The sequence below is a fragment of the Bufo gargarizans genome, chromosome 4 (assembly GCF_014858855.1).
Source record: "Bufo gargarizans isolate SCDJY-AF-19 chromosome 4, ASM1485885v1, whole genome shotgun sequence".
In the NCBI taxonomy this organism is placed as follows: Eukaryota; Metazoa; Chordata; class Amphibia; order Anura; family Bufonidae; genus Bufo; species Bufo gargarizans.
Genome location: NC_058083.1, coordinates 416892211 through 416916314, shown reverse-complemented (window position 1 = coordinate 416916314; position 24104 = coordinate 416892211). Strand labels below are relative to the sequence as shown.

The window sequence follows — 24104 nt, the reverse complement described above, 5'->3', positions numbered from 1 at the left end:
ACCTTGTGCTTTGGGCACTCCAGTGATGTTGCAGCTCTGAAATATGGCCAAACTGGTGGCAAGTGGCATCTTGGCAGCTGCACGCTTGACTTTTCTCAGTTCATGGGCAGTTATTTTGCGCCTTGGTTTTTCCACACGCTTCTTGCGACCCTGTTGACTATTTTGAATGAAACGCTTGATTGTTCGATGATCACGCTTCAGAAGCTTTGCAATTTTAAGAGTGCTGCATCCCTCTGCAAGATATCTCACTATTTTTGACTTTTCTGAGCCTGTCAAGTCCTTCTTTTGACCCATTTTGCCAAAGGAAAGGAAGTTGCCTAATAATTATGCACACCTGATATAGGGTGTTGATGTCATTAGACCACACCCCTTCTCATTACAGAGATGCACATCACCTAATATGCTTAATTGGTAGTAGGCTTTCGAGCCTATACAGCTTGGAGTAAGACAACATGCATAAAGAGGATGATGTGGTCAAAATACTCATTTGCCTAATAATTCTGCACGTAGTGTATGGAAAACTTAATGAAAACATTGCTCCAAATATTGATCAGCTTGTCCTCCTAGTTCAGTGTTTCCCAACCAGTGTGCCTCCAGCTGTTGCAAAACTACAACTCCCAGCATGCCCGCACAGCCAAAGGCATGTCTGGGCATGCTGGGAGTTGTAGTTTTGCAACAGCTGGAGGCACACTGGTTGGGAAACACTGTCCTAGTTGGTTACTGTATCCATTTATAAATTAAAGAGAATGTTCATCCCAGGTGGTTTTCAGGCCAGACTCCCACTACATGTCCAGACCTGCAGATGGAAGCATACTTACCTGCTTGCTTCTGCTGGGTTACAGTTCCTTAACTCTTTAGCACTACCTCCACTCTTGAAGTGCCCCCATTGCTGTCATGTAGCAATGACATGTTCCCCATGCACCAGTGAAATGATGCATGGGGCAAATGAAAGTGCTTTGTCCAGTCATTGCAGCGGCCACATGAACCATGTTAAACCAGATGTTGACACGAGGAGTGTGGAGAGTGGAGACAACAGTGGGGCAGGACCTAAATACAGAATGTTGGACCTAAATAGAATATGATATTAAAAGTGTAAACTTTTGCAATAATTTGAACCTTAGTAAGAATCTTAAAAGTGTCTTAATTACCAGTGGCAGACGTTGCCTATGTCCAAGGATCGAACTGTGTTTGGATAAATTCAGTAGGGTATGGAAAAGTTGAAGTGGTTGTCAGACAACATAAAAAAGTTATTTGGTTGTTTAGGAAATGTGAATAAAAATTACTATTATAGTTGATTGTAGTAATTATAATTTAATTGGGAAAATTGCACTGACGGTCCAATTTCAGAGCTGGTTAAATAGATAAACCAATCCTTTTTTCAACACGGATGATTCAGAGATGGATGAATAGGGTTAGACAACCATCTCTTTCAAGCATGACATTGACACAAAGAGAGGGAGGAAACTTTTACCTGTGTCACAACAATGTGGAAGCAGAGCTTCTGAAAAGTCACTGAATAGTTATGGACGAACATCTGCCGGGGCGGTTCGCGAACGCGATCAAATGTTCGCAAACTGCAAGTTCGCGGCGGGTCCCATTCATTTGAATGGCAGGCGAACCTGAAAAATCTTCAGCTCATATTTGCAGCCAAGAAATAATTACTAGAAGTGCACAAATAGTCCCACAACATGGACAGTGACATACCAGATGTATTATTCAAATTTGCGATCTCCATTCATTTTTGTTTTCAATGCAAAATATCGGCAATATAATTTTCACGTACACGCATGCGCAAAGTGTTTTGCGGATGCGTACACGTCCGTAAGTGTTTTGCGGATCCGCAAAACACGAAACCGGCAATGTGCATTCCGCAATTTGTGGACCGCACATCGCCGGCAATATAATAGAAAATGCCTAATCTTGTCTGCAACTGCGGAAACGGAAGCACAGATGCGGAAGTGCGGATCTGCGAAATACGGACAGCACATTCCGGCCCCATTGAAAATGAATGGGTCTACTCTGTACCCGTTCTGCAAAATTGTGTGAATGGAAAGATATCCCTCAAAATGAAAATAAATTAAGTTATTAAAGTTAACCAAAAATCATAGATGTGGTAGGCAATAACATGTGCTCGGTGGCACTAAATCAGGTGCTCGGCGGCATCAAATCAGAAACCATATGTCCTACCACAATCCGGGGGGTTCCAGTGCACATCGATGAATACAGGAGGGAAAGCAGAAAAACATCCATTACTGGGCTAGATGATGATGTGGTATTGAAGGACAGGGTGGGCAAAGAACTGTCCCTGATATTGCCCTACAGAGGGTGCTATTCTGGCCCTGATAGCCTAACCACAGACCACCTGCCCAGATAAGAGCAACCCCGTCTTCAACCTTACCCTATATAAATATGGCCCTAGTAAGCCCCTAGTGTTTTTGACTCATTATAAAAGTATATTATAAGTATATTGCACCCCTCTGTGTATCACACCTATCAATAGCACACCTATACCAGTCCTTAAAAAGACTTTTGTGGCCCTATTAGCTAGCGTTTGGTGTCCCTAACAGCCTGTCCCTGCTCCACACAGCAACCTCTCCTTACACTGGCAAAAGCCTGAATGTAAAATGGCTGCCAGATCAGGTTTATTTATAAGGTAGGGGGTACATCCATGTGCTGAAATGTCTCAATTGGCTGTCCTGTACCACCTGATGGATGTGTCATGGGTCAAAGTTCTTCACAATGTCAAAGAATATGGCAGGTGCGAATTTCTCCATATGTTCGCATGTTCGGCAAATCGCGAACACGTAAAGTTCGCTGCGAAACGACCGCAAGGCCATCTCTATCACTGAAATCAGTGCAAATTTCACAAAAGTTTTATTCACATTCACTAAACAACCCAAAAAGTTTTCTGTCCACAGAAAATACATTTTAGAGGATTTTTTGCCTGAATAGATTTACACTAAGCACTGTATTATTTTACAGATAATGCTGAAGATTTGGCTAATCAGTTGTTAAACCTTACTGGGAGCGGCCAAGTGCTGACGCAGGAGAAAGTTGATGATGTTGTCCAAACTCTTAAGAAAATCGTGAATGACGCTAACATTAATAGTGAACTTGGCTCAACGGTTGTAAATGTGTTTTCAAATATATTAAGCGGTTCAGACAATGTCCTAGCAAAATCCTCTTCTGAGTAAGTCATATTTCCTAATTTCTCATCTGTCAACGAGCCCTTCCTATCTGCAGGTTATACAAATAAAATGAGAGCAAAGGATACATTTAATATATTTAATGTACTACTACTTAAAAAAAATTCAAAATGGGGTGGAATTTCCCCACCATTTTACGGGTTTTGTTTTGTGTCCTTCATTCTCTAGGTCAGTACCATTACAATGAATGATACTACATATGTATAGGTTTTTTATGTCTAAATAGTGTAAAAATAAATGTAAACTTTGGAAAAAAATGTTTTTTTTGCATCACCATATTCTGACCCTTAGAACTTTTTTTTTTTATATCTACTCAACTGTGTGGGGGATCATTTTTTGCAGGACAATCATAGTTTTTATTGATACTATTTTGGACTGTGTGTGACTTTTTGATCACAGTTTATTACATTTTTGGGGTAAGAGAAGCAATGAAAAAATGGCAAATTGGCCATTTTGACCCTTTTTCCATTACGCCATTCCCCATATTGGAAAAATATTGTTATATTTTATTAGTACGGGCATTTTCGGTCGTGGTTACCCATAATGTTTATATTTTTTTTATTTATGTATTTTTTATTATACAGAAAGGGGGGTGATTTAAACTTTTTTATTAATTTTTTTATATATTTTTAACAGTTTTTTTACAGTTTTGTTATGTTTTTGAAGCTTGTCTTTCAGCATACAAAATCCAATTTTATTGTTTAATCCTGAACAATCATGGATTTTTAAAAAATCTATCGATTACTGACAATTTCTCATTTATTATGTTGGCCTGCCAACTGGTGGCCAAAATAAGAATTGCAGCTTTAATACTCAGCCTCTTCATCAAGGCTGAATGTATTGAAATCAATTGCCGGAATCCTCACTGGCTGCAGAGGATGCCGGAAAGAAGCCCAGAAGCGCGAGCTTCAGGGTTTTTCACCCTTTAAATGTTGTGATCAAGTGAGATCACAGCATCTAAAGGGTGAAAAACCTGGAAGCCGGTCACGATACATGTACAGCACTGGTAGTGAAAGGTCATCAGTATCTGGGGGGGTTTGACAGTTGTTTGATAAGACAGCAGAACTCGCAGTGCTGCTGTGGTCTTCTCACAGCTTTCCCTAGGCCAGTGATGACATGAGGCCTAATCGCAGCTCAGCTCCATAGAAGTGAATAGGGCTGAGCATGATACCAAGCACAGGCGCTATACAATGCATGGCGCAATGCTGGTTAAGCAGGGAGAAGGCAGCAGCACTCAAAGGAGCTCTGGTGCATTCTCAAACAGCTGATCGGCGATGTCAACCCCCCACTGATTAGATACTGATCACCTTACCTGAAGATAGGTCATCAGTATTAAAGTTTTTGAAAAAACCTTTTAATGGAAGTTAGTGAGATTTAATTATATAGTATTTTCCTTGATCCTTATTTGTTCTCAAATTGTTTTTATTTCAGAGCGCTAAAAACAATCGACGCTTTGGCTTTGAAGATTCAGTTCTCAGGACCGTCCGTCAGCATTGTATCACCTAACTTGTGTTTGGGAGTTTCAAGAGTAAATGCTACCTCATACAGCGGTTCATCCTTCAGCGTTGGAGCTCAAAGTAACAGTTCTCATTTCGAGGTATAGTAAGCCATTACTGCTAGGAAAGATATAAAAATTAATTTATATTTTTCACAATTGATGGTCTGAGTTTATGAAAGTGAATACGAGTAATTTTTAAGAAATTAGTTTTAAGCATGTTGTTATGGATCAGCGAGTGTGAACCCATTGTGCCAACTAGCCAGTTTGTTGTAGGGTTAACTCTAAGGCCTCTTTCACACGGGCATCTCGGTTGAGGGCCGGATAGGATGCGGGTGCGTCTCGGGAAAATGTGTGTGTTTTAATGCGTTTTGCACGTGCACGTGCAGAACTTCGGGTTTGGGTTTTGGGATCAGTGCTGTGTAGATTTTATTATTTTCCCTTATAACATAGTTATAAGGGAAAATAATAGCATTCTTAATACAGAATACTAAGTAAATTAGGGATGGAGGGGTTAAAAAATTATAATAAAAAATTAAACTCACCTCATCCACTTGTTCGCACAGCCCAGCTTGTCTTCTTTCTTCTTCTTTGAGGACCTGGGAGAAAAGGACCTTTGGTGACATTACTGCGCTCATGGATCATGTGATGGACCATGTGATGAGCGCAGTGACATCACCAAAGGTCTTTTTCTCCAAGTTCCTCAAAGAAGAAGGAGAAAGAAGACAAGCCGAGCTGCACGGACAAGTGAATGAGGTGAGTTTAATGTTTTTTTTTTTTGTTTTTTTTAACTTCTCCATCTCAAATTTACTTAGCATTCTGTATTAAGAATACAATTATTTTCCCTTATAACCATGTTATAAGGGAAAATAATAAAGATCGGGTCCCCATCCCGATTGTCACCTAACAACCATGCGTGAAAATTGCACCGCATCCGCACTTGCGGATGCTTGCAATTTTCACGCAGCCCCATTCAGTTCTATGGGGCCTGCGTTGCGTGAAAAACGCACAATATAGAGTACGCTGCGAAAATAACCAAAAATAACCACTCATGTGCACAGCCCCATAGAAATGAATGGGTCCGGATTCAGTGCGGGTGCAATGCGTTCACCTCAGGTGTGAGAGGGGCCTAAGGGTGTTTTTCTGACGCTCCCCTGGAATTCACCCTTTAGCCCCTATACTTTGATCTGGTCTTTGCTGCAGGGATGTAATCAGACTGCTATTTCCTGGGATAGTCCTGGTGTAGTTGGCATCTGAACCGCTGGGGTGAGGGACTCCGGTGTAGGCACCGGGAGCTCCGAATACACATAACACACCAAAACTGCTGAAAAATCACAAGAGCCATCTGAACAGTCATTAAGGCTTAGATGTTGGTTACTAGATCCAGACTGCACAATGGTAGTGTAGAAGAATTAAGACACAGGACAAATCAGCAAGCAGGACTGGATACTAGAAAGGAACACAAACAAGGTAAATAGACAGGGTTAACTTAAAAACAAATAATATTAAAGTTAAAACTGGAAGTGTAAGAGCACACAGGCAGAATGGAAACAGAAGCTAGAGTACAACAGAAACACTACCAGGAAATAATGTAAACACATATATATATATATATATATATATATATATATATCACAATGGCAATAGACTATCAAACACATTTACTGGTCTCCAGCGAACCTAAAGCTCAAGCACCCTCTGCATCTAGAGCACACCTTAACTACCAAGAGACCCCAAGCCATTGGCTGAAGGAGGGTTTGGAAACATGTATACTGGCCCTTTAAAATGCCGGAGGGGAGCGCGCACAAGCTCTAGGGGGATAGATGCTGGAGTACTAGGCAGCAGCATAGTGAGTAGCACGGCATCAGTGCTTACAGGGGAGAGCAGGGCAGTGGTGACCACTGACAGCTGTCCTAACACATGTTATATATCTGGATCTACAGTAAATGAACTAGTGGGAGGTGGGGTTTGAGAACAAGCATATTATATAATGTAATGTCTTATAAATAATTCACAGGTAACATTACGAATACTGTATATGTAAAACAGGAAGAGTAACCCAATATAAGGAACTTTCCTATATATGTTGTTTATGTCAATGTCATTCTTCCATCAGATTGACATGAAGAAAAATCAAGATAATCCATTTGCTTCTGTCGTCCTTCCATCCAGCCTATTGTCAAACTTAAGTCAAAGTGATTTCTATACAGTGTCAAGAGCCCAGTTCACCTTCTTCAGCAAAGCTGGACTTTTTCAGGCAAGTAAATGTTAATCTAAACGGATATCAATTGCAGTGGAAATAGTTTTCAAACTTTATTTTTTAAATTGAGAAAGGCTTAGTTTGCAGGGAGTTGCTGACCTGTTTAGGCTAACCTACCTAGTTGATAGAAAGTAGGCTAATCATTATTTTAACTGGTACCTCTCTCTTCTTTTCATCCATCAAGAGTAGTGTTGATCGAGCACCAAAGTGCTCGGGTGCTCGAGTAGAACACTTTGGGATGCTCGGGAGCTCTACAGAGCACCTGAGCACAATGGAAGTCAGTGGGAGAACCCGAGCATTAAACAAGGCTGCATTAAACCCCCTGCTCTGAAGAGGGGATGGTGTCTGGTTCATAGGAAAAGGTCAGAAATTGATGAAAACACCACTGAAATGGTTCGGGAACAGCATAGGGAGGATGTCTGGATGCATCTTGGACTCCCAGGTCGCTGCTGGGAACGATGTTGTCCGAGTAGTATGTCACTATTACAGACTGACAATAATACGCACCAAACCGAAGATAAAATCAATTTTAGAGGAAATTTTGAGAAATTGCTAAGAAGCATACTTTCCTAAATATTTAGTTGTATATAAAGTGCAAGTGGTGCCAAAAATTACAAGAAAGAGGCACTCCGATACAACCTGTATATCACATCTCATCAAGGAGGGCCTCGTTCATATTGTGGTACAATTGTTCAGGTGGTGGGACTCCTACACTCATAAAGCCTATGCACTAAGTGAAAGGGTTGCCAAAAATTACAAGGAACTGGCACATCAATACATCCTTTATTACACATAAAGGAGGGCATCATACACACCCTTGAAAAATTATGATTGATGGCCTGCTGATGACTCTTAAAAACATTAGGAGCAAAGGCCTGCTGGTGACCCTCTAAAACATTAGATGCGAGGGCCTGCTGCTGATCTGACCATCTAAAAAAATAGGGCTGAGAGTCTGCTGCTGAGCTAACCATCTAAAAGATTAGGGGTGAGGGTCTGCTGCTGATCTGACCATCTAAAACTTTAGGGGTGAGGGTTTGCTCCTGATCTGACCATCTAAAACATTAGGGGTGAGGGTCTGCTGCTGAGCTGACCATCTAAAACATTAGGGGAGAGGGCCTTCTGCTGATCTGACCATCTAAAACATTAGGGGTGAGGGTGTACTGTTTAGCTGACTATCTGAAACATTAGGGGTGAGAGCCTGCTGCTGATCTGACCCTCTAAAATATTAGGAGGGAGGGCCTGATGCTGAGTTGACCCTCTGAAACATTAGGATCGAGGGCAGCCTAATAAGCATGTTGATATGATGGAGGAGGAGGATGAGAAAAGGAAGATTGAACCATATACCCTTTTTTGTGGTGGTAGGGGTGCATGGGAATACATGTATTCAATACACCATAAAGCCACATTTAAAATGCCTTTATGTTCAGCCGCTTTCCTCTGAAAGGTTGATAAGAGTCAACCTGTCAGCATTTTCAGCTGACAGGCAGATGCGCTTATCAGTTATTATGCCCCCATAAGCACTAAATACCCGCTCTGACAAAACGCTGGCAGCAGGGCAGGCCAGAAGCTCCAAGGCGTAGAGTGCCAGTTCATGCCACGTGTCCATCTTGGACACCCAATAGTTGTTACGCACAGAGGGATCACTGAGGATGATGACATGGTCTGCTACGTACTCCTTCACCATCTTCCAAAACTTTTCCCTCCTTGTGACACTAGGTTGCTGGCGGGGTGTCATGAAACTGTCCCAGGTATTGTGTTGAGTGTTGGCCTGCTTCTGTTGGAACTGCTGTGTGTTCTCCTCCTCTCCCCTCCTCGGTAGCCCAAGTAACTACGTACTCTGCCGCCAACGTTGACAGCTGGAAATTTTTTCACGAGGACCTTCTGGTATTGCACCATTTTGCTAGTCCTCTCCACCCCAGGAATGAGAGATGAGAAGTTCTCTTTGTGGCGTGGAAGGGTGAACAACCAGTAATCGGTGTTGGTCAAAATGCGTATAACGCGAGGGTCACGGGAAAGGCAGCATAAAAGACAAGACTTCGCTGTCCTCGTCAGGAGGATGACTCTCAATCCCCTCATCCTCTTCCTCCTCTTTGGCCCATCCATGCTGAACAGATGGAATAAACCTGCTATGGGTACTACCCTATATAGCGGAGGCAACCGTCTCCAGCTCCTCCTCCTCATCATCCAATTCGCACTGAGAAGACGAACTGAGGGTGGTCTGGCTATCATCCTGTGTACTGACTTCCCCAAATTCCACCTCTTCCACATGCAAAGCGTTCGCCATCATTGCGAGCAGCGAGCATTGAGCAGCGAGCATTTCAGTAGACCCAAAAGTCAGATGGTTACGCTGATAATAGCAGCATCGCCGATCACCATCTGTGTTGATTTCTCAAAGTTGCATAAAACCTCACAGAGGTCAGACATCCATGCCCACTCGTTGACTGGAAAGGCGACAACCATGTTGCAGCTGGCATTCCACTACTGCCCTCTGCTGCTCACAAAGCCTGGCCAACATGTGCAACAGCACATGCTCACGTTGCACAACAGTCGGTGAGCTGGCAATTGCTAGCACTGCTGAAGCTTTGCCAGACCGCAACCTTCACCAGTAGCTCAGGCAAATTGGGGTACGTTTTGAGAAACTACTGAACCACTAAGTTGAACACATGGGCTAGCCTTGCCGAGCTCCAAAGCCGCCACCTAGTTATGGCCATTATCAGACACAACCATGCCTGGTTGTAGGTTGAGTTGCAAGAGCCACAGCTTAGTCTGGTCCCTTATACCCTGCCAGCTCTGCGGCGGTGTGCTGTTTGTCACCTAAGCAAATTAGTTTCAGCACGGACTGTTGCCGCTTCCCCACTGCAGTGCTACACTGCTTCCAGCTACTGACTGATGGCTGACTGGTGCTGCAAGATGAGAATTCACAGGTGGAAGTTGAGGAGGAGGAGGAGAAAGGGGGGAGGGGGGGTTGCAGCCACTAATGTAGGTGGTGGCGGAAATCTTGATGGAAGTAGGGCCTGCAATTCTTGGCCTTGGTAGCACCTGTGCCATCCCAGTGTAGGACTCGCTCCCGGTGTCCACAACGTTCACCCAGTGTGCCATCAGGAAAATGTAGCATCCCTGGCCTAAAGCACTTGTCCATGTGTCAGTCGTTAAGTGGACCTTCCCAATAACTGCTTTAGTCAGGGCACTTATGATTTTACGGGACACATGCTGTTGTAAGGTGGGGATGGCACACCGGGAAAAATAGTGGTGGTTGGGGACTGAGTAACGAGGGATCGAAAGCCTCAGTGTCCACAGGCGTAAAAATGGCAACATTTCCAGGGCCAGCTCTTTGGAAAGGTGTGCATTTAGTGATATGCCCTGTGGGTGGGTGGCTGAGTATTTGCGCTTTTGTTCGAAGCCCTGGTGTATGGACATCTGTACGCTGCGCTAGGACACATAAGTGGATGTGCTAGCTGATGGTGCTTGCGAAGGTCCAGGTGCAGGGCGGGAGGCATTCAGGCCTGCGTCTTGGACAGTGAATTTGCCAGCATGTAACACAGGGTAAGAGGAGGCAGTGGTGTGACCCGCAGACACTGATTGTGGACCTAGGCATTCGGCTCACCTATTAGGGTGCTTTGATGCCATGTGGTGGATCATGCTGGTGGTGGTGAGGTTGCTAGTGTTCACGCCCCTGCTCATTTTGGTATGGCACAGGTTGCAAATGACAATTCTTTTATTGTCTGCACTTTCCTGAAAAAAGCGCCAGAGTGCGGAACACCTACCACTTGGCAAGTGAGATTGCTGCAAGGGGGCGCTCCGGGGAACAGTTGCGGACCTGTTTGATGTGACCCGCCTTCTCCCTTTTGCCACCCCACTGCCTCTTCCAGCCTATTGCGGTGCAGCGGATCCCTCCCCTCCTGTACTGCTGTCCTTGCTTGGCTTGCCACCTTCCCAGTTTGGATCAGTTATATCATCATCCACCACCTTCTCTTCCACCTCCTCACTCTGGTCACCCTCCTGACTTATTGACCTAGCAAGAACCACACTTATTGACAACTGTGTCTCATCCTCATCATGAACCTCTTGAGACACTAATTGCGGTTGACTTATTGGCAACTGTGTCTCATCATCATCATCCACCTCGTGAAACACTAATTGCCATTCCCCACGTCATCTTTTTCTGACTGTGGCTGCTCAAGAGTATGGGAATCAGTGCACAAGATCTCCTTATGTCCCTCTTTAAGCGGGCTTGGCGAGAGGACCAAATCACGGAATGGTGATGAAAAGAGCTCCTCGGAATATCCGAGTGTGGGATCACTTGTTTGCCAAGACTCTCCATGGTGCGAGGAAGGAGGATCAGTGAGAGGATTCTGTTGACCAGACTCTTGGCTACTGAGACTGGACTTTGTGGAGGACAGGGTGGTGCTTAGCCTACTGGAAGAATTATCTGCTGCAATCCAACCGACCACTTGGTCGCACTGATGTGACTTCGAGAGTGGTGTCCTGCACTGCCCTGCAAACTGGGACATGAAGCTAGGTATCGTGGATAAGTGTGTTTCTTGTGCTCTGGCAGCAGGCACAGTTTCACCGTGCCCAGGGCCACGGCCTCTATGTGCAACATCAGCAGCACGGCCACCTCCCCGTCCCTTATTGTTCGCCTTGAGTGTATTAAATGGTATATATGCTTGCAAGTATGTCACACGTACAGTAGCGCAGGTTTTGTAAGTGTATGCGCAAATAAAGTACACAGAATGTTACAGATATTTAGGGGGGGAAACATTATACAGGAGATGTAGCACAGGTAATGTCGCTGCCACCAGCAGCGAAAAAATTTGACTGAATGTCAATGATATTTAGGATGGGTAAATGTTATATAGGAGATTTAGCACAGGTAATGTCGCTGCCACCAGTACCGAAAAAATTAGACTGAATATCACTGATATTTAGGATGGGCAAACATTATATAGGAGATGAAGCACAAGTAATGTTGCTGCCACCAGCAGCGAAAAAATTTGACTCAATGTCACTGATATTTAGGATGGGCAAACGTTATACAGGAGATGTAGCACAGGTAATGTCGCTGCTGTCACCAACGGCTAATGTTATACAGAAGATGTAGCGCAGGTAATGTCGCTGCTGTCACCAGCGACTAGCGTTGTACAGTAGATGTAGCGCAGGTAATGTTGCTGCTGTCACCAGTGGCTAACGTTATACAGGAGATGTAGCGCAGGTAATGTCGCTGCTGTCACCAGCAGCCATACAATTGCACGCAATTTAGTGCACGTTGCGCTAATGTATTTTGCAGCCAGATAAAACAATAGTCCCTAAAAGGACTGTTGGGTCTCTAACACTTTTCAACACTTAAAACTCCTTAAAAAAAAACACAATTCCTCTCCCTTCACTATCTGTCTCTTCTGCTGCAGCTCGCCCTGACTAAGTCTGAGCCGAACCATGTGTCATCGGGTTCTATATAGCACCCGATGACACATTCCTGCCAGCCAATCACTGTAATTCCAGTAACCAACATAGCTACGGTGAGTGGCACAACTTCGCCGCACGTTTAGGAGACTCGCCCAACACTAATTAAGAGGCTTTGTTGGCCTAATGAGCTGTCCAAACCTAACCTTATCCTATCCTTACATTTTCTGGAACCCTTACACTGGGACTGTAAGAGAAGAAATTATAGACAAGACCTACATCACTGGGAGTATAAGGGCATATTGATTTGTTGCTGAAGTTTTTATTTAGGGTGGTCTAAACATTCCATGGTTAGCTTTTATCAATTACAGTATGTTCACTGTATTGCTGCTGTGCATGCAGGGTGTTACTAATTTATTACCAGATTCTATAGAGATCAGTGTCATTTGCATACCAATCTGTGATACATTGTGCAAGTATAGGCTGAATTAATATTTTAGTACCTGTTGTATATAAATTAGAAATGTGTGCTCACATATGAGGAACCTGAGAAATATATTAAGTTAGAGATTTGCTCATATAGAGTTTTGGGATATTACACAATGCTCTTAGTCAAAAGGTCTGGGAGAATACATTTGCTCTTGCTTCCATTGGTGCATTATCAAGCCATTGATGATGATACAAAGTGACCAGACGGAAAATGCACCTAGAAAATGCACATTAAACCGCCAGCAGTACCTTATTGCAGCCTGTAGTATGATTATAAATGTCTGTGTCTTTTATGTAAAATGCGCCAAAAGTCTGAAAAAGTCTCTTTTATTCAATTGGCCACGCTATGAAGTCAAGGGGGTAGCGGCTTTCTTTCCTGAAGTCAAGAGCACCCGCCCCCTTTTCCTGCCCGTTAGTGTTTGAAAGGATTTCCAATTCCTTCACTACTGGATGCTTGAACGTAGTATTGCGCGTGCGCTGTGTCCCTGCAATGCCGGTGTCTGCACTCTGTTCACTCTTCTGTGAGGTAGTTTTCAAAAGCTCAATGCTCAGGCACTCTCCCTCGTGAGTCTGCGTATGTGCGAGACTACGTTCAAGCGCCCGGCAGTGAAGGAATTGGACATCCTATCAATCAAACGCTAAGGGGAGGGAAAGGGGGCGGGCGGGCTCAACTTGAGGCCAGAATGGCCGCTGCCTCATTGACTTCAAGGCTATTGTTTACATAGTGTGGCCAGTTGAATAAAAATAAAAGTCTTTTTTTTTCCAGACTTTTGGGGCATTGTACAGACACCTTTATAATCATGCTACAGGCTGCAATACGGTACTGCTGGCGGTTTAATATGCATTTTCTAGGTGTTCCCTTTAAGGATTCCTTCTAGGGTCATGAAAGGTGAACTGCGTGAAATGTAGTTCTGCTATTGCATGCCTCCAGTTAAAGTTAGTCCAATTTAATGTTTATAGTGTACACAGTGAATAAAGTTGTGACAAATCTTAGCACAGTAAACAGCAGGTTTTAAGTATCCGCTATGAATGTACAAATATTTGTTTCCTCCACTTTACCATCATTGCCAATAAGATAAGCAATCCAAGCCATTCCATTTAGGCAGTGCTCCAGCAGTGTTATAAAATGTTCATGCTAAGCATTGTTAACAGAGTTACAGCTTAGGATATCATTATCATTATATTAAGGAAGCAGTGAGGTTTTACCCATTTCACGTCCACTTGTAATATGCCCTCTAATTAATAAGGAATTCTGAACAAAGTATCAGGCGAAAAATCTAATTCTTTTCATACTGCAAACAGGACATGGGGTTAAAAAGGTAACAAGTGTTTCCCATTTGAACAAAAATAATTTAGTACAGTGTGTATTTGTTTGTAGACGTTTGCCATACTTCCTCTACCTGATTTCAGGCTCAAATTTTTATCAACCTTTTACTGAACCCATTCCTTCACATCTAACGAGGACTAAATATGCATTGCTAACAGTACTGGTAGAAGAAATCCCAAGGTCTTTGTGTATCTTTCAAAGTTAAGATGGCTGTTCACTGTACCATGCATGATACAAAAGTTAAGGAATATACTAATCAAGAATAGAAAGGAAGAACAAAATCAGTAGCCATCATCTACTGGACCATCAGGTTTAACTTTCCCTATACAGCTTGGTTATATTCAGTTTGGGCATTGATATAATTACAGATGTGTCTACTATCTTAGCTTGAATTTAAGGGCTCCGGTCTGTCATAAAAAAAACAAAAAACATTTTGAACCAGTATTGCGACATACTAGCCAAACTCTTGACAGACTGCAGTACACGTTGCAATCACTGGTTGGCCACATATAAAAAAATATAGGATGGACATTTTGTGACACAATATCAAGATTTTTACTTAAAAAAATTGATAATCTTTCAGCACAACACACATTTTAGGATATGTTGAACCAACAGGCACACTAAGGAAGGGCACATCTGTACAATGACACAGTCAGAGTAAAGTCTTTTAAGGGAAAAAGGAGTTTGCACCTGAAGTTGATTGTGCTAAATCTCATCTCAGACCTCTGTTAACAATTTTGCTTGCATATATATATATATATATATATATATATATACTCTCACCTAAAGAATTATTAGGAACACCTGTTCTATTTCTCATTAATGCGATTATCTAGTCAACCAATCACATGGTAGTTGCTTCAATGCATGTAGGGTTGTGGTCCAGGTCAAGACAATCTCTTGAACTCCAAACTGAATGTCAGAATGGGAAAGAAAGGTGGCCTACAACAGCAGAAGACCCCACCGGGTACCACTCATCTCCACTACAAATAGGAAAAAGAGGCTACAATTTGCACAAGCTCACCAAAATTGAACTGTTGAAGACTGGAAAAATGTTGCCTGGTCTGATGAGTCTCGATTTCTGTTGAGACATTCAAATGGTAGAGTCTGAATTTGGCGTAAACAGAATGAGAGCATGTATCCATCATGCCTTGTTACCACTGTGCAGGCTGGTGGTGTAATGGTGTGGGGGATGTTTTCTGGGAACACTTTAGGCCCCTTAGTGCCAATTGGCCATAGTTTAAATGCCACGGGCTACCTGAGCATTGTTTCTGACCATGTCCATCCCTTCATGACCACCATGTACCCATCCTCTGATGGCTACTTCCAGCAGGATAATGCACCATGTCACAAAGCTCGAATCATTTCAAATTGGTGTCTTGAACATGACAATGAGTTCACTGTACTAAAATGGTCCCCACAGTCACCAGATCTCAACCCAATAGAGCATCTTTGGGATGTGGTGGAACGGGAGCTTTTTGCCCTGCATGTGCATCCCTCAAATCTCCATCAACTGCAAGATGCTATCCTAATAATATGGGCCAACATTTCTAAAGAATGCTATCAGCACCTTGTTGAATCAATGCCACGTAGAATTAAGGCAGTTCTGAAGGCAAAAGGGGGTCCAACACTGTATTAGTATGGTGTTCCTAATAATTCTTTAGGTGAGTGTATATATAAATACCAAAAAATGGGCAGCACTCCGGTCTTGTGAAAGTTCAGTGACGTTTATTCACACTTCAATGCAATGCAGCATTTCAGCCCTCTCAATGGAGCCTTTGTATATATAAAAACTATTGTAACTTGGATTAAAGAGACCCTTATGGGACTGTTTTGTAGTAGAAACATGACAATTAAGAGTTCTTATTCATTGATACCTTATAATACCTTTGTATTAAGCAAATCATCACTAGTGTACATTTATATTGTGATATTAACAAATTAGTTAAAAATATATCTTTGTACAGTGTTGGCCAGTAGAAAGAAAATATTAAAATTGAGCATTCTTAGTTGTTTCCAGGGCTAACTCAAAAGATGATGACAAATAGCAAGCTCTCAGGACCACTTAGGTCTCTTCATGAGGCCTAGGATGCCTTGAAAGATTGCTATTTATCACCATTTCACTTAGTCCTGTAAAAAGTATCTTGACTGATCTTCTGGCTAATATGGTGCAAATATATCTTTTTTTATTTTTTGTTAAGAGCATCTCCATGTACAACAGTAATGGTTTTCTTAAAGCAGCTTTCTAGTGTTTCCTTCAGGGAGTCTCAAATACCATGATGTCTGGATAATGAAGATTCATTACAGACATTAAAATTGTCTATACTGGTATATGTAAATTACTTAAATTAACCCCTTCACGCAACATCACGTACATGTACGTGGGGGAATGTGGTGCCTCACCGCATCCCCACGTGCATGTACGTGATCGGCTTCACTGTCAGCGCAGGGACCTGAGCGCTGAAGATTCAGTGAAGCCGGCGTGCTGGGGTTGCTAGGCAACCCTAGAAGCCGGAAGGAGATGTATTGGCCCCCTGACCCGCCCACGATCGCTGTGATTGGTCCAATACTGCAGAGGGACCAATCGCAGCGCATCGGGGCAGGTAAGGGGGGTTAGGGAGGGACTGTGTGCCTCTCCTTCTCTGATCGTCCCCATTCCTGTCAGGGAAGCGATCAGAGAAGGAGAGAGTGACAATCTGATGTACCTATCACATGTATACTAGTCATGGAGCACTGCTACTTAGCGCTCCATGACTAGTATACTCGTCATGGCATAAAACTGTCACCAGCCAGGCACTCAGGCTCAATGCCGATGGGGGTCCTGTGACCCCCGTATCGGCGATCGGGTAGTTTCGGCACCCCCCCCCCCCTATCGGCGATCGCTTTATGTCGTTTCTGATCCCTGCGGTCCCTGACCGCAAGGATCAGAAACCTAAAAAATGGCCCCAAATCGATTTTTTTTACCCCCCCTGCACCCCTGAATTCCATTTATGTGGCGGGGTGCAGGGGGCGGTTTGTGGGCGGTGCGGGGCCGGTGCGGGGCGGTGTGGCAGTTGCGGGAGGCGGGCGGTGCGGCAGGCGGGATCGCGATCCCCCGCCCGCCTCCCATTATAATCATCGTTGGTGTCTAGTGGGTTATACCAGGGTGCCAGCACATTGCTGGCACCCTGGTATAAACGGCTGACATCGGTGATGCGATGTCAGCCGTTTAACCCTTTCCATACCGCGGTCCGTACGGACCGCGGTATGGAAAAGGTTAACAGCTCAGGGAGCTCCCTCCCTCTCCCATCGGAGGGCTGCTGTACCTTTGCAGTCCCCCGATGGAGAGGGAGAGAGCTTCCAGACAGCCCCCCCAGAGCCCCGTCCTTACCCTTCCCCGTCTGCGCAGTTCTGAACATAACTGAGCAGACGGGGAAGGTTCCCATGGCAACAGGACGCCTCTCAGGCGTCCTGCTGTCCATGGTGCTGAACAGATCTATGCTGAAAGCATAGATCTGTTCAGTGTAAGTAAAATATAGTACAGTGCAATATATATTGTACTGTACTGTATTATACAGACATCAGACCCACTGGATCTTCAAGAACCAAGTGGGTCTGGGTCAAAAAAAAAAGTGAAAAAAGTAAAAAAAAAGTAAAAATCAAAAAACACATTTATCACTGATTAAACATGAGAAAAATAAAATTCCCTACACATGTTTGGTATCGCCGCGTCCGTAACGACCTGATCTATAAAACAGTCATGTTACTTTTCCCGAACGGTGAACGCCATAAAAATAAAAAATTAAAAACTATGATGAAATTGAAATTTTGCCCACCTTACTTCCCCAAAAAAGATAATAAAAGTGATCAAAAAAGTCGCATGTACTCCAAAATTGTAACAATCAAACCGTCATCTCATCCCGCAAAAAATGAGACCCTACTTAAGATAATCGCCCAAAAACTGAAAAAACTATGGCTCTTAGACTATGGAAACACTAAAACATCATTTTTTTTGTTTCAAAAATGAAATCATTGTGTAAAACTTATATAAATAAAAAAAGTATACATATTAGGTATCGCCGCGTCCGTATCGACCGGCTCTATAAAAATATCACATGACCTAACCCCTCAGGTGACCACCGTAAAAAAATAAAAATAAAAACGGTGTAGAAAAAGCAATTTTTTGTCATCTTACGTCACAAAAAGTGTAATAGCAAGCGATCAAAAAGTCATATGCACCCCAACATAGTGCCAATCAAACCGTCATCTCATCTCGCAAAAAATGAGACCCTTCTTAAGATAATCGCCCCAAAACTGTAAAAACTATGGCTCTTAGACTATGGAGAAACGAAAAAAAAAAATTGTTTTAAAAATGAAATCATTGTATAAAAATTACATAAATAAAAAAAATGTATACATATTAGGTATCGCCGCGTCCGTGACAACCTGCTCTATAAAATTACCACATGATCTAACCTGTCAGATGAATGTTGTAAATAACAATAAAAAAAACGATGCCAAAAAAGCTATTTCTTGTTACCTTGCCGCACAAAAAGTGTAATATAGAGCAAACAAAAATCATATCTACCCTAAACTAGTACCAACAAAACTGCCACCCTATCCCGTAGTTTCTAAAATGGGGTCACTTTTTTGGAGTTTCTACATCAGGGGGCTTCAAATGGGACATGGTGTCAAAAAAACTGTCCAGCAAAATCTGGCTTCCAAAAACCACACGGCGCACCTTTCACTCTACGCCCCGCTGTGTGCCCGTACAGTAGTTTACGGCCACATATGGGGCGTTTCTGTAAACAGCAGAGTCAGGGCAATAAAGATACAGTCTTGTTTGGCTGTTAACCCTTGCTTTGTTAGTGGAAAAAATGGGTTAAAATTGAAAATTAGGCAAAAAAATGAAATTCTCAAATTTCATCCCCATTTGCCAATAACTCTTGTGCAACACCTAAAGGGTTAACAAAGTTTGTAAAATCAGTTTTTAATACCTTGAGGGGTGTAGTTTTTTAGATGGGGTCACTTTTAGGGAGTTTCTGCTCTAGGGGTGCATCAGGGGGCTTCAAATGGGACATGGTGTCAAAAAAACTGTCCAGCAAAATCTGGCTTCCAAAAACCATACGGCGCACCTTTCACTCTACGCCCCGCTGTGTGCCCGTACAGTAGTTTACGGCCACATATGGGGTGTTTCTGTAAACGGCAGAGTCAGGGCAATAAAGATACAGTCTTGTTTGGATGTTAACCCTTGCTTTGTTAGTGGAAAAAATGGGTTAAAATTGAAAATTAGGCAAAAAAAATCAAATTCTCAAATTTCATCCCCATTTGCCAATAACTCTTGTGCAACACCTAAAGGGTTAACGAAGTTTGTAAAATCAGTTTTGAATACCTTGAGGGGTGTAGTTTCTTAGATGGGGTCACTTTTATGGAGTTTCTATTCTAGGGTTGCATCAGGGGGCTTCAAATGGCACATGGTGTAAATAAACCAGTCCAGCAAAACCTGCCTTCCAAAAACCATACGGCGCACCTTTCACTCTACGCCCCGCTGTGTGCCCGTACAGTAGTTTACGGCCACATATGGGGTGTTTCTGTAAACGGCAGAGTCAGGGCAATAAAGATACAGTCTTGTTTGGATGTTAACCCTTGCTTTGTTAGTGGAAAAAATGGGTTAAAATTGAAAATTAGGCAAAAAAATCAAATTCTCAAATTTCATCCCCATTTGCCAATAACTCTTGTGCAACACCTAAAGGGTTAACGAAGTTTGTAAAATCAGTTTTGAATACCTTGAGGGGTGTAGTTTCTTAGATGGGGTCACTTTTATGGAGTTTCTATTCTAGGGTTGCATCAGGGGGCTTCAAATGGCACATGGTGTAAATAAACCAGTCCAGCAAAACCTGCCTTCCAAAAACCATACGGCGCACCTTTCACTCTACGCCCCGCTGTGTGCCCGTACAGTAGTTTACGGCCACATATGGGGTGTTTCTGTAAACGGCAGAGTCAGGGCAATAAAGATACAGTCTTGTTTGGATGTTAACCCTTGCTTTGTTAGTGTAAAAAATTGGTTAAAATGGAAAATTAGGCAAAAAAATGAAATTCTCAAATTTCATCCCCATTTGCCAATAACTCCTGTGCAACACCTAAAGGGTTAACAAAGTTTGTAAAATCAGTTTTGAATACCTTGAGGGGTGTAGTTTATAGAATAGGGTCATTTTTGGGTGGTTTCTATTATGTAAGCCTCGCAAAGTGACTTCAGAGCTGAACTGGTCCCTAAAAATTGGATTTCTGAAAAATTTCAAGATTTGCTTCTAAACTTCTAAGCCTTGTAACATCCCCAAAAAATAAAATATCATTCCCAAAATAATTCAAACATGAAGTACACATATGGGGAATGTAAAGTCATCACAATTTTTGGGGGTATTACTATGTATTACAGAAGTAGAGAAACTGAAACTTTGAAATTTGCAAATTTTTCCAAATTTGGGGTAAATTTGGTATTTTTTTATGCAAAAAAAATTAATTTTGGGACTTAATTTTTCCAGTGTCATGAAGTACAATATGTGACGAAAAAACAATCTCAGAACGGCCTGGATAAGTCAAAGTGTTTTAACGTTATCAGCACTTAAAGTGACACTGGTCAGATTTGCAAAAAATGACCTGGTCCTTAAGGTGAAATAAGGCTGTGTCTTGAATGGACGGTCAGTTGCTGTATGATCAAATATATTACACAAAATACATGGATAGTAAAATATGTAAATAATATTTGAATGTATTTGAAACTTTTTTTTTTTTTATGTATCAACAGGATTCTCAGTTGAATGCTGCAAATAAACAGAAACTGAACAGTTATGTTGTAGCATGCAGCATTGGGAATATTTCTATTCATGGCCTGGCAGATCCAGTCAAGATCACTGTTAAGCATCAAAAAAGTCAAGTGAGTAATAGTGGAAACCAGCCAATATTAAGAACAAGAGAGTAGTAGAATTTGAGTCATCTTAAAAAGAGACAACCTGTCTATATGTCTGTCACATTTGATACTATGTAGCTATTGTAGGAAGCAGTGAGGACACCTGTTCAATGGTTCAATTATTAGCTAAAATCAAGAGCAAGCCTAATGTGTAATTAGTAATAGTTGTATTATCATAGCTGAGTATCTTGTTTAGCTTCTTTCTTTATTCTTTTCAGGAAAATGGAGATCCAACATGTGTCTACTGGGATATAAACAAAAATGGTATTTTTTTAAATATTATTTTTACCTGTTTTTTATTTCATACATTTTCTGAAGTTCATTTGGGTAAATGCGCTGAGATGTTTATGGATCTTTAAGTTAATATACAGCATGGAAGACATATTTATATATTAAAAGGGTTGTCCGGCTTGCAATAAACTTTAATGAAGGGTCAGGGTGACTTTAAAACATATAGTTGCATAACTGTGCATAGTGGGGATAAAAAATGATCAGTCAGACAACTCCTTTAATGCCTCTAACATGTCGGCAGCCTGCCTCCGCTACTGAAAGGATCATACTTACTTGCTCGCTGCCACTCCCGTCCTCCGCTCTGGCTTCTGCATCTTGTAGTCAGTGGTTTTTCTTCCTCCCTGGCAAGAAACACATCACGGCTGAAGCCAGTGTTTGGCTGAAGAGATTCAAGTGGCCATGGCCATACCTCTGAGGAAAAAAACAAACCCCAGACAAGAAAATTTAAATGCAGGAAGCAGAGCAGAGGACCAGAGTGGGGGCGAGCAGGTAAGTATAATCCTTTTAGTAGGGGATGCAGCCGGCTTGCCCGGGTTAGAAATGATGTATTCCTGGACAACCCCTTAAGAAAGCACATAAATAAGAGCCATTCATGATTTTGTATAACTATTAACTTAAACGTATGTTTAAAGGGGTATTTCAGTTATATTAAGTTATCCCCTATCCATTCCCTGTGGAGCCCCTGAAATGAACGGAGTGGCTGGTGACGCATACTTTCAGCCATTCCATTTATTTCTTTGGGAGTTTCGGAGATTGCTAAGTACAGCACTCATCTATCTCCCGAACTCCTATTTCAGGGAGCTTCTGATATTTGGCGAGGGTCCCAGCAGAATGACCCTGACAGTTATAAAAGCTATACTCTGTCCTGTGAATAGGGGATAACTGGAGTACACATTTAAGCTCCTCAAAAGGTAAAATATATGCTAAAACCAGATTTATAAAATAAAAATAATTGAACCCTAAACACCAACATGCATGAAAAAGGAGTCAACCTGCTACATTTATTTAAAAAAAAATTAACCTCTGTTACAACAACAAAAATCATATATCAAAGTCAAGTGAAGTGTTGCAAAAACATTACCCACCCATTGGTTAGCTAAATAGGGTTAGCAAAATATAGAATTGTCAAAATTTCGAATTTTGAATCAGACAGTCCTCCATTGACCATTGGTTTGTCATATTAGACACAGATTTTTCTGAAATGTGTAACAGATAAACCCCAAAACATTGTTAGTGGACCTCCATCAATGTGCTCTATTGAATACAGATTTCCATGACATGCATCATTCATATACTATTATTATATGGTTTACCATCAGTCTTTAATAAAGATTATTATCCCCTCTATAACCCCATGTCTGAGGTGCAGGGAAGTCATTAAATCAACAAAACTCAGCATATCCGCCAGGGAAGTGGCCAGTTTATTCCTTACTACTTAGTACCAACAATGTTGTAGTTAACATAAATATAATTAAATCTATAACAATAGCATAAGATATAATCCTTGTTTCTTCATGCAACTTTCGCAATCTTGTTTTTTCAGTGAATTCTTAACAACTGATAATTCAATGTTACTTTTCAACAGCTGGCAGTGGTGGCTGGAGCCAAGATGGCTGTAGTGTGCTGATAAATGAATCAAATGCTATTGAGACAGTCTGCTTATGTAATCACCTCACGCATTTTGGTATTCTTATGGTAAGTGCATAAATAATGAGCTTTCATTATAATTTGGCTAAAATGTGGCCGTTTCTGAGATGGTATTTAATATTTTGATGTTTTAATATTACTTTCAGTATGTTTTTACATTCTTTTTAACTGGTAAAATGAAAAAGATAACGGGATAATCTATGGTTTGGTGATTGTATTGCTTCATCTTTTTCTTTTCAGGAGTGCCTTGCCTTCACAGCTGTATACAGCGCACATAGAAGTGTATGGGGCTCTACTCTTTTATATTTATTTCATATAGAGACATACAGAGGGTTTTTCCATCAAAATCATATTCAATCTATTAAAAATTTGTCTAAAAAAACCTCACCAGTTATTTGTGTATGCAGTTTTATATTTGTATGCTTGCATGGCACATAACTTGTAAAAAAAAGTCTCCTGCAAGAAAAAATTTATTTATCTCTATGTATATCTTTTGTAGGACCTTCAGAGAGGTTCGGATTCTTTTGATCCTCAAAATACAAAAATTCTTACATTCATTACATATATTGGCTGTGGAATATCTGCCATATGTACAGCTGCCACGCTTTTAACTTACATTGCTTTTGAGTAAGTACATTTTCTTGTTCAAAAATGTGTACTGCTTTGTGATATCATACATTTTAAATTTTTTTTTACTATTTTTATAAAGTTAAAATAGTTAATGCTTTAATGGATGCTTTAATGATTTAGATAAATAAAAAATATGGCCGTTGCAAAATCTGATAAATTTAGAGTATTTAAAGAGGACCTGTAACCTCTCCTGATGTGTCTGTTTTAGGTTAGATTCACATGACCGTATGTATTTTGTGGCCCGCAAATTAAAACTTTATATCTGTGTGGCATCAATTTTTTTTGCAGGTCCATTGAAACAATGCCTATCCTTGACCGCAAAACGGACAAGAATAGGACATGTTCTATTTTTTTTGCTGGGCTACAGAACGGACATACAGATGCGGATAGCACACGGTGTGCTGTCTGCA

At 41.7% G+C, this 24104-nt stretch overlaps 1 protein-coding gene across 6 annotated transcripts in view; it reads left to right on the top strand.

The window, feature by feature from the left end:
* ADGRG6 (adhesion G protein-coupled receptor G6) overlaps nt 1-24104 on the top strand; it is a 168015-nt gene that overhangs the window by 130777 nt on the left and 13134 nt on the right. For all 6 annotated transcript variants that reach the window (XM_044288557.1, XM_044288556.1, XM_044288561.1 and 3 more), the window contains 7 exons: nt 2983-3190; nt 4638-4803; nt 6818-6958; nt 20965-21093; nt 21345-21390; nt 23003-23112; nt 23564-23691. In XM_044288557.1, the coding sequence (XP_044144492.1) occupies nt 2983-3190; nt 4638-4803; nt 6818-6958; nt 20965-21093; nt 21345-21390; nt 23003-23112; nt 23564-23691 (928 nt within the window). The remainder of the gene's footprint in view (nt 1-2982; nt 3191-4637; nt 4804-6817; nt 6959-20964; nt 21094-21344; nt 21391-23002; nt 23113-23563; nt 23692-24104) is intronic.